Genomic DNA, 18,267 nt, shown 5'->3' with positions numbered 1-18,267 from the left:
CACTTAAGCCGAGGGAATTCCTGCCCAGAGAAGCTCCCAGGTGAGGCAAGGGTTAAGATCTACCTCTGGTAAATGGCTTTCCTTTTTCTCTTCTTCTTCTATTTCCTTCTTTTGTGTTTTGTTTAATCTGTTTTTATTGTATACTAAAATAAAAGCTGCAAAGTTTCCTTTTTTATAATATCCCCCCCCCAACTAAAACTTTAATCTAGATAAAAACACTGATCCAGAGGAAAAGAAGGGGGTGGAGAAAGGACGAAAAAAGAAAAAGAGGTAGAGATAGAGAGATTTTTAAAAAGTTGGCTTCTTTAGCCTTGCGCAGTCTCCCGCGACTGGAGAGGCGCAAGGCTAAGGAGGAAGCCCAGGCAGCGAGGGGATGGATCGCACTCGCTGCCGGGCTTCCTCTTTAGCCTTGTGTAGCCTCCCCGCGGCTGGAGAGATTGCGCAAGGCTTTTCTAGAGGAGGGAGAAGGGACTGACTGACCGCGTCAGTCCCTTCTCCCTCCTGGGGAAAAGCTCGCAAGAGCCGCACGAAGCTTGGGTGGCTCTTGGGGGCTTTTCCTGCCTGCCTCCCCCCCCTGCATTCGCTCCATAGGACGCACAGACTTTCCCCCTTTAAGACAGAAAAACCGCGTCCTATGGTGCGAAAAATACGGTATATCAGTTATTATTTTTGGCAGCAAGTAAATTTTGCCAGCTTGTAGACCTCTATCATAACTGAATCCATAACCCAAAGACACAAAGCCAGTAACATTCACAAATAATTCCATTATTTTATTGTAATCCACTTTGGGATTAGTAATGATGAAGAACAGGCTTGAGATATATTGAACATATACCTGAACATGCAACATTTTACCTGGCAGCCTGGGTCCAGTCTGGTTTTTGTGTCTTGATTGGGACAGCATAAATGTCTGGGTGTCTCTGAGCTATTTCCACCTGTAAAAGGAGAGTGTATAATCAAAACATTTTTAAGTTTCCCTTAATGGGTGACTAAACCCAATGTAACTGTGACATGATAACAAGTTCCATTTCCCCAATTTACAGATTGTCACAGTATTCAAAATGCATACAAAGCAGCAGAGAATAAAGCTATTAGTACACTGCTACTAGTACCCAAAATCCTACTTGTTATTGGGAAAGATTAAAATATTTCTCTCTTTACCAATGAATCAGCCTAGCCTTCCCACAAGTGGCTGTGCCCTAGAGTTTGCCGCTGACAGAAGGAGAGGCCGTTTGCTCCAGTTCATCCTTCTCCTCAGCAATCTCCAGCTCCACTCTTCTGGAGAGTCTTCAACCCCATAGCAGATAGCAGATAGTCAAGGGGAATCAGCCAAAATCACCTCTATTACTCTTTCTGCAAATGGAACTGTGGCTTGTAGCCAACTAACTTCTTCTCAGAGTAAATGAATGAAGATAGCCATTTCTATTAATTTCAACAGGTCTACTCTGTGATGTACTAGCATTGGGTACAATCCTCTGCTCACAGGATCTCTAGATCTAATCCACTGTTTTTATGATGTTTCAATAGTTTGAGTGGCAATAATTTCTAAAACAGACACAAATGCAAAAAATCAGTTTGTGGTTCACTTCATACCCTGGCATTTTGTGCTTCTTGTAGTTCTTGCATTCGTTGAAGTCTTGCTTTGTGGTCCATTTTCTCAAAAATTTTAACTTTCCCCAGCACAGATTTTGGTGTGTTCCCTGGTTCTTCTATCCCCTCCTCCGATTTCTCCTCCACTTCCATTGATGGGACAGGTGGCTGAGAGGATTTCAATATGGGGCGCCCAAAAGTAGGTTTGATGGCTATTGGGGGAGGGGCCACTTTCATTGGTACTCCATAAGTTTCACTGCTAGCAGCATTAGGGCTGCCTGTTCTGGCTTCGTAATTCTTAGGGATATCATAGGGATCTTCTCTGTTTTGCAGTTTACCCTGAAAGCATAAGGCAACAGCCAGTACAGCATTAGTATTTACATAGAAGTAGCAGTTTTGGTCTGGAAATGATCAGCCATGAGAAACTGGTTAATATAGTTTGTAAAGCCTAAACTGGTTACTGATATTTTGAGCTAAGGAAAAACAGGTAGTTGAGGCACCACACTGGGAAAAAGTTTAACTAAGATGAAAATGTGGAGCTGTGAATCAAGCAGGGAATGTTGAGAGGCCTTCTGAGGAAAATGCTCTTAGTAAGTAACCCTTATTAGCAAATGCAACACTCGACCCCAGTTAGTTGTTCTCTTCCTCTCCAATTACCTTTGGGGGTTCAGGCTTGAATGCTGGAGGTGGGCTGGGATCCCTCAGAACTTCCCTGCTACCAGCTCTTCTCATTTGAGTTCTTGGTTCTGGGCTGGATTTCCTTAAACTCTATGGACAAGTAATAGTAGCTTATTATGCATACAGTCACGCAGTTCTTGACTTGTGGGAGGCATAGTTACAGTCTGCAACTGCTGGGAAAAGTGTTTTGTTTTCTGTTTTTTTCTTCCTTTAAATATAATTCACCAGCAGCACTGCTCTTGTACAGTACAGCCATTTTACCACAAGGTAATTTGAAGCAGGGAACCGCCCCCCCCCCTTGTTAGAGCAATAAAACATCTTCCTTTCTACATAGGAGTGCACACAATAGACACCAACAACTCAAAATGCCACTGAATTTCCCACCCACATCACTTCAGTGAGCATGTGTTGTCAATGTTTTACCACCTAATGCTCTGAGAGAAAAACAGCAGTCTTCTTCTGGATCTCTCACCTCCTCTTGCTGCACGGGCTCGGAGGACCGACTAATGGAGGAAACTCTGGGCTCGTTGATTGGCTCATCAAGCTCGTTGTCTGTGTAAGCCCCGCCTTCTCCATCGGTGTCTTCCATGTCACTGACCAGTCGGCTGTCACAGCTCAGATAGTCAGCGCCCATCGCAGTTAAGTATGACATACGGTCTTCCAGGTCATCATCCATTCCTTCCAGCTGTAAAGGGATTTTGTGAAGAGGTTATGCTCTCCTTGTCACATCAGGGCTCACATTATGTAACACAGTAAGACACAGTATAAAGTAGCTTCAATAGATGGGACTACCATGTACCATTAAAAGCAATGATAGCACTCCATTTTCACTACTAATAGCAACATGAGATACTGGAAGTTTTCATTAGGTTACAATTCTCACTGGCAAAGTTTTTTGCCATTTCCCCCCAGTTAATAATAATAATAACAAAACAACAACAATAATAATTTTATTATTTATACCCTGCCCATCTGGCTGGGTTTCCCCAGCCACTCTGCACGGCTCCCAACAGAATATTAAAAACACGATAAAACATTGTGCAGAAGAGTCAATTGTGTAGAAGTGGGGGGATGCCTGTACTCTGCCTGCAATCTTGGTTGCAGTCTCCTTCTGAATTCCTGTTGCTGGGAGGTACAGGAGGGGAGAGGGCTGCTCTTGTGCTCAGGTCCTGCTTATGAGCTTTCGATGGGCATCTGATTGGCCACTGTGAGAACAAGATGCTGGCCTTACCCAAAAGGGCTGCTACATTCTTATGACCACCTACCTTTCCTTCGGAGACCCACACGGCTTCGCCTTGTTGTTGCTGAATAGTATCTTTTAGGCTGCCGTACCAACCATCATTGGCTGAATTTAGATCAATAGTAGCTGCAGATATTTTTTAAAATAAAAAATGGTTATATTTTCAAAGCATTAGTCTCATACACGACACTATATTACTTCAGTCATTTTCAAAACAATGGAAACACTCCATATAACACTCCATAGTGTTAATGTTCTCCACTGATTATATAGTTATTCCAGACTCCCGAAGAAATCATTAATAAGCTTTGCTGCTGTTGCTTTTAACTGATGAGAATGCTAAGACTATTTTTTATTTTCCTATCACTTCAAAGCATTGCTTCTTATCCTGATTTCAGAAGGAACTGTTTTTTATAGCATCTTTAAAATATTTTGTAAACATGATTGTATATTCTGCTATCTACTGGAAAGATGGAGCAACAGATTCTACCAGTTATGTATTTAATGTGGTGGGCTGTCAGGGTAGAGTTAGAAGCATTCCCCAAGGGGGGGAAGAGAGCAGTGAAGCTAATAGAAGGGAGCAAGAGGAACAACAGGAAGGGACCGGCTGTTCCCAGGAAAGGCAAGGGTTCAGTTCTAGCTCAGATTGGGAGGAGGGGAGATACAGGCCAGCTCTAGCCAGGAGGGTAGAAAAAAGAGGGGAAAGCGAAGGGAAGGGCGCCTTCGCCATTTTGAGGGTGGCTGGTCACGGAGAAGCAGAGCTCAGAAGGTAACTGAAAGAAATGACTCTGAGGAATGATATTTAAGAACCGTTTATAAGATTGTTTTGTTAATACGCAATAAAAAGTTATAGAAGAACAAGAAGCGTTTGTGTGGTGATCTGAAGAGGACAACGACCAGGCCTGACAGAATACCTTCTGCTCTGCGCCTCTTCACTATAAGTAAGAAGGAGAAGCCAAAATGGAGGGAGCTGAGGCGCCAGTTGGGCAAGGAGAAACCCCAGCGCTCCAGCTAACATTACAGGACTTATGGCAACAGAACTTACAGTTGAAAAGTCAAGTCGACGTACTATCAGCAGCATTGGGAGAACATAGAACCATGCTGCAAGCGACGTGTGGAGATAGAGTGAGTAAAACATTTAGTGTACGTCCACGTAGCTTCAAGGGAGAAAGCTCTGAATACATGGCTTTCAAGACAGAAATTTCTTACATAATTGAGGTAAAGGATAAAGAATTTCAATCTGAGCAAGAGAAGGTTGCTTATGTGATTAATTTCTTGGAAGGGAGGGCTAAGGACTGTGTTATACCCCTAATATCTCGGAGGGATGCCGCCCTAGGAAATCTACAAATTTTTCTGCAGTATCTAGACGCGATTTTCTTAGACCCTGCGCATGAAGTAACCACAGCTAGGCAGCTGTTGAGAATGAGACAAGGAAAAGACACTGTGGGAGTTTATTGGTCCAACTTTAGTTTGCTGGTGCAGAAATTAAAATGGGATCTGAATTCCCCAACAGTTGCAGCCCTTTTTAGGGAAGGACTGAATAATAAGATTTTAGACCAATTGGCCCAAATGCCAGAACCTAGTTCCTTGGACTCTCTGGTCTGAACGTGCCTGCAATTGAGCCTACGCGTGGAACGGAGGGCTAGTGAAAAGAAGGAACAATGGAGACCACGGTGGCGGGAAAACAATATTATTGAAAGTATAGAGAGCAGAGCGGGCAACGTGCCAGGACAAGAGCGGCCAGAGCCCATGGAATTGGGGGCAGCCAGACCCCTCCCAGTTACTACCTCTTCCATGGTAAGAGGAAATGCAGGGAGAGGAAGAGACACGAGGCGTTGCTTTGTCTGTGGAAAACCAGGGCATCTAGCACGACAATGTCGCAATCAAAACAAAAAAAAAATTCCTTCCAGTAGCACCTTAAAGACCAACTAAGTTAGTTCTTGGTCTGAGCTTTCATGTGCATATGTGTGTGTGGTCTTTAAGGTGCTACTGGAAGGAATTTTGTTTTGTTTTGACTATGGCAGACCAACACGGCTACCTATCTGTAACTGGAACTATGGAAGGCACCACATTGAGCCGCAAGAAGAAGTGTGCATGCACACGAAAGCTCATACCAAGAACTAACTTAGTTGGTCTTTAAGGTGCTACTGGAAGAAATTTTTTTTTGTTTTGACTATGGCAGACCAACACGGCTACCTATCTGAAAATGTCGCAATCGTAAAGGATGGGAGTCTATATCTGGAGCAGACATGGGAGAAGACAATTGCCCGAAGGAACTGCATCAGGGAAACGAATGTCCCCGGCTGGAAATGGGAGCTTGCAGCCGGGTGGAGAAGCAATAGAAGGCTCTCACGCTGAACCACCTATTCCAGGACTAACACTGAAGGTGCAACTACAAATACCCAATGGACACAGGGTCCAGGTAGAGGCGCTGTTAGACTCAGGAGCGTCAGCAGATTTCATAGACCAGAAATTGGTACAGGAACACAAAATCGCTTTGTTACCTTTGAATTTCCCACTGCGAGTGAAAACAATCGACGGCAGACCGCTACTTTCAGGAGAAGTGACTTACGAGACTCCACCAATGAGAATGGATATGGGTAATCACTCAGAGACCAGGGCATTTCATGTGACCAAACTAGCTGGGCACCCGATGGTGCTGGGCATGAGTTGGCTCAATCGTCATAATCCGGTGATTGCCTGGCATCAAAGGTTTTTGGTTTTTGGTTCGATCTATTGTATGACACATTGTTTGGGGCAAAAGGGGAAAATCTCGGTGGAAGTAATGGGAACAGAGGTGGAAGGGAAGTTGATGGGGAATGAAAGTGAGATTCCGTCACAATATATTGCTTATCGGGATGTTTTTTTGTGAAAAAGAAGCGGATAAACTTCCACCACATAGGCCCTATGATTGCAAGATAGATCTAGTCCCTGGGGCACAGTTGCCACCAAGCAAGATATATGCCATGTCGGAAGTAGAATCTGCAGCATTGAGGGAGTTCCTGCAAAAGAATTTGCAGAGAGGTTTTATTAGAGAGTCCACGGCCTCTGGGGGTGCTCCCGTCTTTTTTGTCAAAAAGAAAGGGGAGGAAGGGGCACCGAGTTTAGTATGTGACTTCAGAATCCTTAATAGCCAAATGAAGCCTCGCATGTGCCCACTGCCACGTACAGATGACCTCTTAGAGAGAGTAAGGTCAGCCAAAGTCTTTACCAAGCTTGATCTACGAGGAGCATATAATCTGATAAGGGTCAGAGAAGGGGATGAGTGGAAAACCAGTTTTTGTACTAAGTATGGTGCATTTGAATTCTTGGTAATGCCTTTTGGCTTGCAAAATGGCTCAGGGGTATTTCAAACCTTCATCAATCACGTCTTGGCAGGTATACTGGATCAGTTCTGTGTCTCTTATTTAGATGACCTCTTAATATATAGTGAAAGTATGGAGGAACATGTAAAACATGTCACACAGGTGTTAGAGAGATTGAGGACCAACAGGTTATATGTGAAGTTAGAAAAGTGTAAGTTCCACACACAAAAGGTGGAGTTCCTGGGATATTGCATTTCCCACAAAGGGGTGCACATGGACCCCAGTAAAGTTCAGGCAGTGGTGGAATGGAAGGCACCTAAAACTAAGAAAGATCTACAGAGGTTTTTAGGATTTGCTAATTTCTATCGTAAATTCATAGGTAATTACTCTAAAATCACAACACCACTGACTGATTGTCTAAGAGGCAAGGGGACATTCAGTTGGTCTGAGGAAGCACAGAAGGCCTTTGACAAATTAAAGGCGGTGTTTGCTTCAGAAAAATATCTTATGTACCTAGATCCAAGTAAACGTATGAAGGTAGAAACTGACGCCTCTGATAGGGCTATTGGGGCCATTCTGCTGCAACAGGACAAGGAAGGGGACTGGAGACCCTGTGCCTTCTACTCTAGAAAATTAAATCAATCAGAACAAAACTACACCATATTTGATAAGGAACTTTTAGCTGTGCATGCTGCCTTTAAAGTGTGGAGACATTTTTTGGAAGGGGCGTCACATCAGGTGGTGGTACAAACAGATCATAAGAATTTAGAGTATTGGAGAACTGCTAGACAGCTAAACCAAAGGCAAATTAGGTGGGCGGAGTTTTTTGCTGGGTTTAATTTTAGGATTGAGTACATACCTGGGCATCAAAACGTTCGTGCAGACGCGCTATCGCGCAAACCTGAGTATATGGAAGGAGAAGCACCTCCCAAGTTGCGAGAAATGTTGAGATCGGATCAGTGGGGGTGTGCAGCCATAGTAGTGGACAGCAGGGTATTCCAGCGTTTGACAGTAACAGATGAGTTTGCACAAAAGAAAATGGAGGAACTGAGAAAAGGTAGAGGGGAAGAGGAAGGTTTCAAGGGAAAAGGTGGATTGTTGTACAGGAGAGGGGTGCTGTATGTACCTGCAGGTGAATTAAGAGGTAAAGTGTTGAGGCAACATCATGATAACCCGACTGCAGGACATTTTGGTAGAGAAAAGACCCTGTATCAGATCACACGGCAGTTTTGGTGGCCAAAGTTGAGGGAGGAGGTAACGCAACATGTAAGAGGTTGTGAAGTATGTCAACGAGCCAAGGCACCCAGAGCAGCTCCCGCAGGGTTGTTGCAACCTATGCCCATGCCGGGAAGGCCTTGGGATGTGGTGTCTATGGATTTTATAACGGATCTACCATCATCGCATAGGCATACAGTGATCTTTGTGGTAGTTGACATGCTAACCAAGATGGCGCATTTCATACCATGTGCCAAAATTCCGACCGCGCAGGAAACTGCAAAGATGTTTTTAGATAATATTTTTAGGTTGCATGGTATGCCATCACAAATCATTTCAGATAGAGGGGCCCAATTTACATCACAATTTTGGAGGAGGTTAATGCAGTTACTAGATGTGGAGCTAAGCCTCACGTCGGCGAGACACCCGCAAACCAATGGGGAAGCTGAAAGAACGAATGCAACACTACAACAATATCTGTGGTGTTATGCTGGTTATCAGCAGAGCGGGTGGTTAGAGAAGTTGAGTCTAGCAGAGTTTGCATATAATAATGCAATGCATGTGTCTACGGGCAGAGCCCCATTTGTGGCAAACTATGACTTGCACCCAAGGGCATTCCCAGGTCAAGAGGAGCAGTTAGCAGTACCAGCAGCAGAACAAATGATAGAGGAGTTGAGCTGCATTCATGAGATATTGAAAGAGGATTTGGAAGAAGCTAAAGAGGCTTACAAGAGAGCTGCAGACAGGCACCAGCGAGTTGGGGAATAAATCCAAGTAGGGAGCTGGGTATGGCTGTCTACCAAGGGACAACCAATACAAGGGAGGTGTAAAAAGCTAGAACCAAGGAGATTGGGACCTTTCCAAGTAAAGGCTCAAATTAACCCAGTCGCTTTCAAGCTTCATTTGCCTGAAAAAATGAAAATACACCCTGTATTTCATAGATCTTTATTGTCAGTGTTTGTATCAGCACATAAGTATCAAAGTTCAAGGGAACCACCTCCTTTCCCCACCACGATGGGGGAAGAGGAGACCGAAGTGGAAGAGATATCAGACTCGAGAATAAGTAGGAGGAAATTACAGTATTTGGTTGCATGGAAAGGGTTAGATGAGTCTGAGAACTCATGGGAACCAGCAGAAAAAATAAACGTTCCAGAATTGCAGAGAGAATTTCATAGAAAATATCCCCACAAGCCAAAACCCCATAACTGGCATCTTCAAGAAATTTTTGAAGAGACAGATAGCGAGGAAGAAGAGTTCATAGGGTTCGGTCCTTCAGAAACAGAGGAGAGCGAGGAGGAGGAGGAAGGGGGGCTTAGGGGAGGGGGTGATGTCAGGGAAGAGTTAGAAGTTTCCAGTTTCTCAGAGGGAGAAAGCATTCCCCAAGGGGGGAGGGAGAGCAGTGAATCTAACAGAAGGGAGCAAGAGGAACAAGAGGGAGGGACCGGCTGTTCCCAGGAAAGGCAAGGGTTCAGTTCTAGCTCAGATTGGGAGGAGGGGAGATACAGGCCAGCTCTAGCCAGGAGGGTAGGAAAAAGAGGGGAAAGCGAAGGGAAGGGCGCCTTCGCCATTTTGAGGGTGGCTGGTCACGGAGAAGCAGAGCTCAGAAGGGATCTGAAAGAAGTGACTCTGAGGAAGAATAGTTAAAGTTAAGAACCGTTTATAAGATTGTTTTGTTAATACGCAATAAAAAGTTATAAAAGAACAAGAAGCGTTTGTGTGGTGATCTGAAGAGGATAACGACCAGGCCTGACATGGGCAAGTTGAGAAGTTAAACTAAAAACCTTATTGTATGGATGCTTTAGCTGAGATCCTTGCATTCATTCTGTGATGGAAGGAAGTACAGGAAAAAAGCAAGAAAGATATTTCATGCATGGGACTAAGTGACCAACATATTAAAAAAGCATGGGTCATACACCATCCAATACATAATTCCTACTCGACCTCCACTGAAATAAGACTTGCTCCGTGCACTGAGAAGGGCTGTCATGTGAAATTCACTCTGCACCTAGAGATGCTTTCAAAGAAAACCAAACAAAGAAGCAAGCAACCTATTTCCACCTACCTGTGAAAAGATGCGAGCAGGTCCTCTTCAGCTTATTTGCTTGGTCATACAACTTCCGTGCGCTCTTGTTGGAGGTGGGAATTAGCCTTTGCCTCATGACTTTCACACCCTGCTTGCTATCTGGGTTGAAAAAAACTACAATTGGGAACCACTGGGTGTAGTTTAACAGATCCACGGCTTTTGGGGTCACATCCAATAGAGCATGTTTATCCTGTTAAAAGTGCAGCAATAGGAAGGTTACAGGTACAAAAAGGACAGCAAAATAACAGCATCCCCATCCCCAGTATCTCCTACTTGGCTTCCCAACGTGATAAAAAGCTAAGAGAAACGGCCCAGGGGTGGGTGGGGGGAGTGAATATGTGTACCTGCTCAATGATTTGCCTCACAGTATTTAAACGCACAACGCCGGTGGACTTTTCTGAGCCTGCATCTTTAGGCTCGGTTTCTGCAAGAATAATACAGCTATGTCGTCATGTCCTTAATAATGTTTCCGTGGATCACTAAATGCTGAAGGATTGTGTTAAGAGAGGAGCACTGAAAGACTTACTGGCAGCATGATACATCTCAGGCAAGTCATTGCAAAGTTTCTCCATTGCTACGTCTGCAATGGGACCAAAGATCACCACAGGGCGCCTAAAACCAGCTGAAAATAGAAAGCTGCATATGACTAGTTTCTATTTTATAATGACCAAAACAAAAAACTGTTCCCTCTAAAATACAGAAATGAATATCCCCCAAATCATTCAATCATCATAATCATCTGTAAAATACGTGAGGACATTTTGTCCTCACAAAGGGAAAAGTTCCTCACAATTCAGACATACTTTCACTGGAAATTGGCAGAGGCCAACAAACAGCAGCTGACTCACTTAAGAGACAATTACTTGCAGATACCCTTCACACAATATGGCTCTGTGAAACATCTCTCACACGAGTCAGTACAGCAAATGTTCTGTTCTAATGCAGTCCAAAATAATTATTAACTCTACATCTCAGCAGCTATTGCTTCAGTGTGTTTGCTTTTGTTGAAACAATCCCTACATGTCTCTTAAATGTTATTTTAAAATAACATGTCCCTTAACACTTTTGTGCAGTCACAGGTGTGTCATGCTGAGATGCTAACTCACATTTAACCAGAATAAAGTTGGCACACTCCTTGCTAAGCTTTCCACAAGAGATATTGAAAAGAGGTCTCTTGAAAAGAGTTATTCAGATTTGAAGGGCATCATCGCTATTTTGTTCCAACAAAGAACATTCAAAGCCTGTTTTTTTGAAAATACCTATTTATTATCCTAACATATACAATAATCCACGCTTATCTATGAGAATGGACTGTATTCTAGCCAATGCAATACTAGCATGACAGCAGATAAGCTACACTTAGAGAAAAAATTAAGCATACATTTTCACAACACAGTTCAAGAAAAGGGGGCGCACAGCAGCACTGATGGAGAGAGTCCATTGTCCTGAGTATTTACTAAGTGTATCTACAAATGAGCCAGCCTGACTTTGAAAACTGACTCACACATTACAGTTATAACAGCAGCACAACAGAAGCTCAATTGTAATGTCTGAAATGCTTACATGTCTTTTTTTAACTTCTCAAAACATTATGAACACACTGTGCGTTAGTATAGTTTGTGTTTCCATATTTTGTATTGTGGACTATTCCATTATTTGGCAGCCCACAGGAGGGGCATGCAGAGGAACTGGTTACTGAAGGGGGGGGGGGAACCACTCATCTAAACAAATTTAATGTGATGTTTTGGACAGGCCACAACATGGTTGTGACCAGAGACAGACTTTACCACTTGCAGTTAGCCTAGAGATAAAGCCAGTTGGCTTGATTTGTTTAAGTTGCCAGAAAAAATCACTGTAGCTGTCTTTTACAAATGAGGAAATGAGCTGTCAGTTTTCATATGCTGTCACTCACTCACCCTCCCGGAGCATGACTCGCTCATAGGCTGGAAATTTTGTGCTAACAGATGCAATTGCTGTCAAATCTTCACGGCTCTTCTTTAGATTCTTTTTCATTCCAGACCGTTGGCCACGCATCCGCCAGAAGTCTGCCCTGTCACTGGAGCCATCTCTTTGAGCATTTTGAACACTGGCCATCTGCTCAGCCCTGAAAAAGAAACAGCATTTAGTCCATTTGTAAAAGTCAGCAAGTCAACTTGTGTGCATTTCTGCAGGCAGAAAAGCATATCATAGACACAACTGATGCTATAAAATAGTACAGGACGGCCCCCATCACTATATTCCTATGTATGTACATGTATGTATAGGTAACATATCCAAGTCTTTGGCTGCTTCCCCTAATACCTCCTGACATCAGGAGCAGGGACAGCAGTGTGACACAAAAGCCCCTTTACATGTTAGATGCATGAAGTACCGTCGGTCTTTGCCTCTAAATGTGTCGCTTTCCTCTTCTACATAAGAGTAAAACACAACTATTTATTTATATGAGACCAAATAAAGGGGTGTAACCCAAGGACACCACTGGGAAAGAGGATCCCAAGTGACCCTTGTAAATAAGAATTGAGTTCTGCATGTACTTATTTACATGCTCCATCTGTTTTTGATAACACTAGACAGAGATGGAATAAACTACAAGAGAGAGTAACATCAATTAACATCATGATCTACAGGTTGTTAAGATACCTGCTTTTGTTTGGAATCAGGCCCTTCTCCAACTCGCTCTCAATCCGCACAGCCAGCCAGTGGCCCAGTTTTCCATCGTACAGTGTATCGACCACTCGGAAGACCTCCCCTCTGGTGAAGGCTAAGCTTTGTGGCATTTCCTTTTCACATTCAAAATGTGTCCTTATGAAGAAAGAATCTCCTCTGCCGCAGGCCATTATATCTCTGTAAACTAGTGATAAAGACCAGATCTAGTTCAATTATTTTTCTCAGTAGGTCTATAGCAGGGCTTTGGGGACTCTCTTAGAAGACTGCTACAGTCAGCACAAAGAAACTACCGGACATTGTAGATTTGCAAATATTTTCCATAAGAATCTGCTGTGTGCAAATGACTGAAGAGCCATTAATACAGGTGATTTTGACTTAAAATCTGCATGGAAATGAGAAGCTTTAATTATTTCTACTAACCCACTTTCTCCAATAAGATGCAGTAAAATCTTTAAATATGAACAGAGCAAAATGCAGCAGCTGACTACTGCTATATTTGCTGTTCACCTACTACACTGAGACACAGCTTGAGCTATAGATAAAAGCAGGAAGTACATAAACAAAAATTTACATGCCGGTGCCTACCATCATATTTGCTCTGGGCCAGAATTGTCACAATATCTCCTTTCGGAATTTCCAACAGGTACAGAACAGCATCCTCTCGAATAATACCTCTGAAATCTTGAGTGTTTACCTGATACAAAACCACCAAACAGATTTTAAGAGAAGATTCCTTTGATACAGACCACCAAAGAGGAAGAAGCTGGTTTTGCCTTTGTGCAAAATATTAATTTTAGCCAACCAACTTTACACATTTCTGGGTTATATTCACTGAGGGCAGGAACATGTCAATTTCCCTCTCTGAACTGACTCAGTACCAACCATTTTTCTACTAGAAAGTACAACCAACTTTTAACCACTATACTTCTAAAAATAATGTTTTAGATGTGTAATTTGGGGTGATCAGACACCCTTATTTGTTTCAGAACAGTTTGCCTGTTACAAGAGCTAAGTGAATACTGCATTGGATGAGGCTAAAACCATTGGATTGTATCCAAAGTAGACCCAATGAATCAATGGACATGGCTAACTGGTTCATTTATTGCTTGCAATGGGTCTTCTTTGAGAAGGATTTCATGGGATACTTAACCATGGTCAGCAGCTGCATGCTTTAGAACAGAGGTCGGCAACCTAAGGCCCGCGGGCTGGTTCCGGCCCAAATGGGTTCTGAATCCGGCCCACGGACGGTCCAGAAAACGCTGCATGGTTCTGATTCATATCGTTTGGGCTGCGCCATTTTTCTCTCTCTCTCCCTGATGGCGGCGCCTCCTCCCTCCCTCCTCCTGGCTTCTCCACCGCCCTGCGGAAGAAGGGGGCTAGCCTTTGATTGGTGCCAGCAGCATTGTTTCCTTCTCATTGGTTGCAGCTTCCTTTCCTCCTGCCTCCCTCCCTCTAGAGCCGAGAGGAAGGGGCCTGGGCTTTGTTTGTGCCAGCGTGATTTAAGGCAGCCCCTCCCCGGCTCTCCCCTGGCTCGCTGCTCCTTCTGCCACCGCGACGAGTTCTGTTCTGAGACACCCTCCCAGGGTTCTGGGGTGTATGAAGCCTTGTTTCACCCGTTTTTAACTCCGCTACCGAATGCGTCTCCCCCTCCAAGAGGGGAGAGAGGAGAACACGTGTCCTTCTGCAGAAGGAACTGCTCGCTTCAGGACACATGTTCTCCGCTTTCCCGTCTTGGAGGGGGATAGACGTTCCGTAGCAGAGTTAAAAATGGGGGAACAAAGCTTCGCACACCCCAGAACCCTGGGAGGGTGTCTCAGAACGGAACAGATATGCTGTGGCACGCAACTGAGACCTTTGGAACTTTATTATTGTTTTTTGATGGAATCTTTGGATCCTGTAGTAAAGAGAGAGTGTGCATGCGCGTGCGTGCTCTGGCCTGCGGCAAGGTTTGAGGGACAGTGATCTGGCCCTCTACTTTAAAAGGTTGCTGACCCCTGCTTTAGAATGCCTGAAGAAGGCTTAAAGTTCTTTTAAAACAAGTGATGCCCAGGAGGCTGCTGGGAGGAACGTGAGCTCAGAAATCAATCAGTTCAGATCAGAAGGAATACAGTGGTACCTCGGGTTACAGACGCTTCAGGTTACAGACTCTGCTAATCCAGAAATAGTACCTCGGGTTAAGAACTTTGCTTCAGGATGAGAACAGAAATCACACGGCGGCAGCAGGAGGAGGCCCCATTAGCTAAAGTGGTACTTCAGGCTAAGAACAGTTTTAGGTTAAGAATGGACCTCCGGAACAAATTAAGTTCTTAACCCAAGGTACCACTGTAGTACTATTCTGTACTGTAAGCCTTCACAAAGATTGGTGGAAAACACAATAGAATGATAACTAGGTAACAATTGCCTCAGCTGGGTTGTCAAGATGCTGCCAGAGGTTTTAACATAACAAGTTGCTTCAGCAACTGTTTTTAAATTAGGAATCCCATCCAAGGTTTTGAAACAAACACATTTACTAAAATGTTATTTTAAAAGAACTTTCATAGCTACTTATATTGAAACACAGCAATTTCTCCACTGAACCGTGCAAGAAAACAGCGCTATGCAGAAGCATGTATACCTTAAGAATCTGGTCTCCCTCTTGTAGGCCTTCCTGCTCTGCAGAGGTACCTTCTTGAATTCCAGCAACAAATATTCCTACATCATTCCCACCTGCCAGCCTGATGCCCACGCTGTCACCTTTCTTGAACTTCACCATCTTTGTACCGGGGCTTGAGAAAGAAAAGGAGTTTTAGAGATGATTTGAGTCGTGTAAGAGCATTTCATGTGTGAGCACCTGAAAGCTGAGGCAACGTAGTCCCCATGTGAAGACATCAGCATCGCAAACTTACACATTTAAAGCAGCCATGGGATTACAAAAGTACAGGGATTTCCACCACACTTATTTCATGTGCTGTATACTGAAACATAGTGGTAGGGGGAAGGTTGACATAAAACAGTGCACACCATGAGCTGGTAGTCAACTCTGGTCACCAATGGAAAAAAGGCAGCCACAATAATGGGAACAACTCTGTCTCCCTGTGAACACAGTCCGTTGCATCCTAGCCTCGTTTTACACAATTGTGTATTCACAGGTGTGAGCGCTTGGTGGGACTGGACATTGTGAGCAGACACATGAGATCCCAGGCTGCAGTGACCTGTATCTACAGATCTGATCAGAAGCAGATGCCAAGAACTGACCGTCTACTGCAGTGCCGCTGCTGCATTCCTTAACATGGTTAGGAGATTAGAAGTGCCTCAGAGCCTCCTTCCAACTCAGGTGTGCAAATTCCTTTTTTATGTATCTCCCACTAAGAGATAATTATGATTAATATTACAGCTACACCTGCAATTTCAACTACCATAGGGGTGGTACCAAACCACAATTTGCAACCCTCTTTGGAAGTTAATTTTGCAAATTGTGGCTTTGGCTAAACTATGATTACACCTAATTTTGATGTATGCATGTAATGATGTTGGGAAATCTTAGCAAGTTAAAACTTTGGCTCATGAAAAAGAAGAGCATTATGGGAGAGCCAAATGCTGTAGAATCCTGGGAAAGTGTATCTGGTTCTTTAATTGCCGAATTCTTGTCTTCAGAAGTGTAAATTGGGTGTCTCCTTCCTCTGTAGGAAAGGGAGTTTCTAGTTGATTTGTTGTTCTTGACACCTGGCTGTTATCTGGCTAATTTACAACTCAAAGAATCTGGTCTGTGTCTGGGAATGCTTTAATCTTCAAGGTCTTTTGATAAACAGGATTCAGCTGTCTCTTAACAAGCCTGAGCTATTGTTCCTCCATGTAACCATTGGCGAATTGCTAATTAATCTAAAGACCTGATTGGATTAAGTTTTGAATCCCCCTGGGTTCAAGAGGGGAAAAAACCTTAGGAAACTAACTTGCAAAATGCAGACCTTTTCGCAGCCCATCTTGCCAGGCAACCCATCTTGCCTAGCACACCTTGCCATGTGAGACCATCGTCATGCAAAGGGCCTGCCCTGATGCCGGAGTGTGAGTATGTTCTGTAGTTAGTGATACTAAATAATGTTTTTATTTTTTGTTTGGGTTTTGTAAGAGATGTGCCAAATTTTATGTTCTGAATAATCTTTCTTTTTAATAAATTCTGGGAAAAGGACCTTTTCCTGCTTTTGTCTTTTGTGCCTTTCTACTGGGGAAGCTGAACCAGTACCTGACCACTTAGTCGCCTACCAGAGCCTGTTGGATTTCTGTCTGCCTCACGGTAAAGTGACACAGAGGGGGGCAGCCTGGTAAAGCTGAAGAGTAATCACCTTCCTTAGGTTACTTTTGGGGGGCTGTTCTGAGATAAGGAAGTGGTGGCAGCAAACTACTGTTCTGTTTTTTGTGTTCTGAAAAAGCTTTCGCATGCCAAGGACGGCTTGGAGAGGTGGAGAGGGCGCGTGAATGCTACAATACATATTTAAGGTATGAAAGTAATAGGTGAAATATAAAACACATACCCATATATTGCTAGGTCTTCAGGACTTGGCTGAAGGAACGTTCTTGGGGCTGGCTTGGGCTGAACAACTGTACGTATTAAAAAACAACATGATGCACACAGAATCATAGAACTAGCTTCCATTTTGTTTCTAAATAACACAAAAGACAGAAATGAGTAAAAAGAAGAACGTTTAGGGTATCTAAATCTTTTTATTTAGAAATAACTTTCACTTTCTCTTAAGTTGGTTTACCTGAATATCACAAATCAGATCTCAAAGGCCAACCAACCTTTTCTGGTACAAGGCTTTAAATGTCTCTATGTTTAATACACTCTGCCAATATTAATTCTATTATAACAGAGGAAGGAAAATATTTTTCTTTTTACATTTGCATTTATTTCACAAGTTCAGTTTGCTGTAGTGCCCCTCTTTTACGTTTACACAAAGTTCACCAGTAAAAAACAAAAAACGTGTGAAACGCATACAGTTTTATTGGGCTGCCTCCAATGTCTCAGCTTATTTTCTGTTTTAAAACAACAATTGCTAACAGACAAACTGAAAGATAATTTGGTATGCAGTTGGTGTGCTGAAAAAGACAAGCGGTCCTCTCTCCCGTCTATAAAAGTAGCTTAGGGGAAGGATTCTTAATGCACCAGAGTAGATTATTAGAAGGGAAAGCCTGGAGCAGCAGAAATGAAATGTACTTCCTAAAAATCATCTGTGTTAACAACTGATCAGGTTTTATATTTCTATGAATGAAGCAAGGCTGCTTCTCCTATTGAAATTAAAGCATTTCAAAGTCGAGAGAGAGTGAAACTGACCTGGAGGATCATCTTGGTACTTGGGTTCACTATTTGTCTCTGAGATTAAAGCAGCAGTGAGATCACCGGTTGATCTAAAAGGCGTAGGTGTTGCTCCCATTTTGGATAGTCTGCTGGCTGGATCTTCTTTTGCACTTAAAACAAAATCCACAAAGTTAATAGAAAAGTTGAGGATCTAGTA

General features: G+C 43.3%; 1 protein-coding gene across 1 annotated transcript in view; it reads right to left on the bottom strand.

The window, feature by feature from the left end:
- TJP2 (tight junction protein 2) overlaps positions 1-18,267 on the bottom strand; it is a 60,630-nt gene that overhangs the window by 5,438 nt on the left and 36,925 nt on the right. The window contains exons 9-22 of the mRNA XM_081930846.1: positions 18,087-18,220; positions 17,287-17,353; positions 15,393-15,543; positions 13,364-13,472; positions 12,752-12,962; positions 12,028-12,215; positions 10,638-10,733; positions 10,456-10,535; positions 10,091-10,301; positions 3,534-3,634; positions 2,741-2,953; positions 2,248-2,358; positions 1,594-1,929; positions 856-935 (exon numbers count right to left, since the gene is read on the bottom strand). Of these exons, the coding sequence (XP_081786972.1) occupies positions 856-935; positions 1,594-1,929; positions 2,248-2,358; positions 2,741-2,953; positions 3,534-3,634; positions 10,091-10,301; positions 10,456-10,535; positions 10,638-10,733; positions 12,028-12,215; positions 12,752-12,962; positions 13,364-13,472; positions 15,393-15,543; positions 17,287-17,353; positions 18,087-18,220 (2,088 nt within the window). The remainder of the gene's footprint in view (positions 1-855; positions 936-1,593; positions 1,930-2,247; positions 2,359-2,740; positions 2,954-3,533; positions 3,635-10,090; positions 10,302-10,455; positions 10,536-10,637; positions 10,734-12,027; positions 12,216-12,751; positions 12,963-13,363; positions 13,473-15,392; positions 15,544-17,286; positions 17,354-18,086; positions 18,221-18,267) is intronic.

Source organism: Podarcis melisellensis (genome assembly GCF_964234715.1).
Source record: "Podarcis melisellensis genome assembly, chromosome: 11".
NCBI lineage: Eukaryota > Metazoa > Chordata > Lepidosauria > Squamata > Lacertidae > Podarcis > Podarcis melisellensis.
Note: the sequence above shows the minus strand (reverse complement) of the source record. Positions and strands in the feature narration are given on the sequence as shown.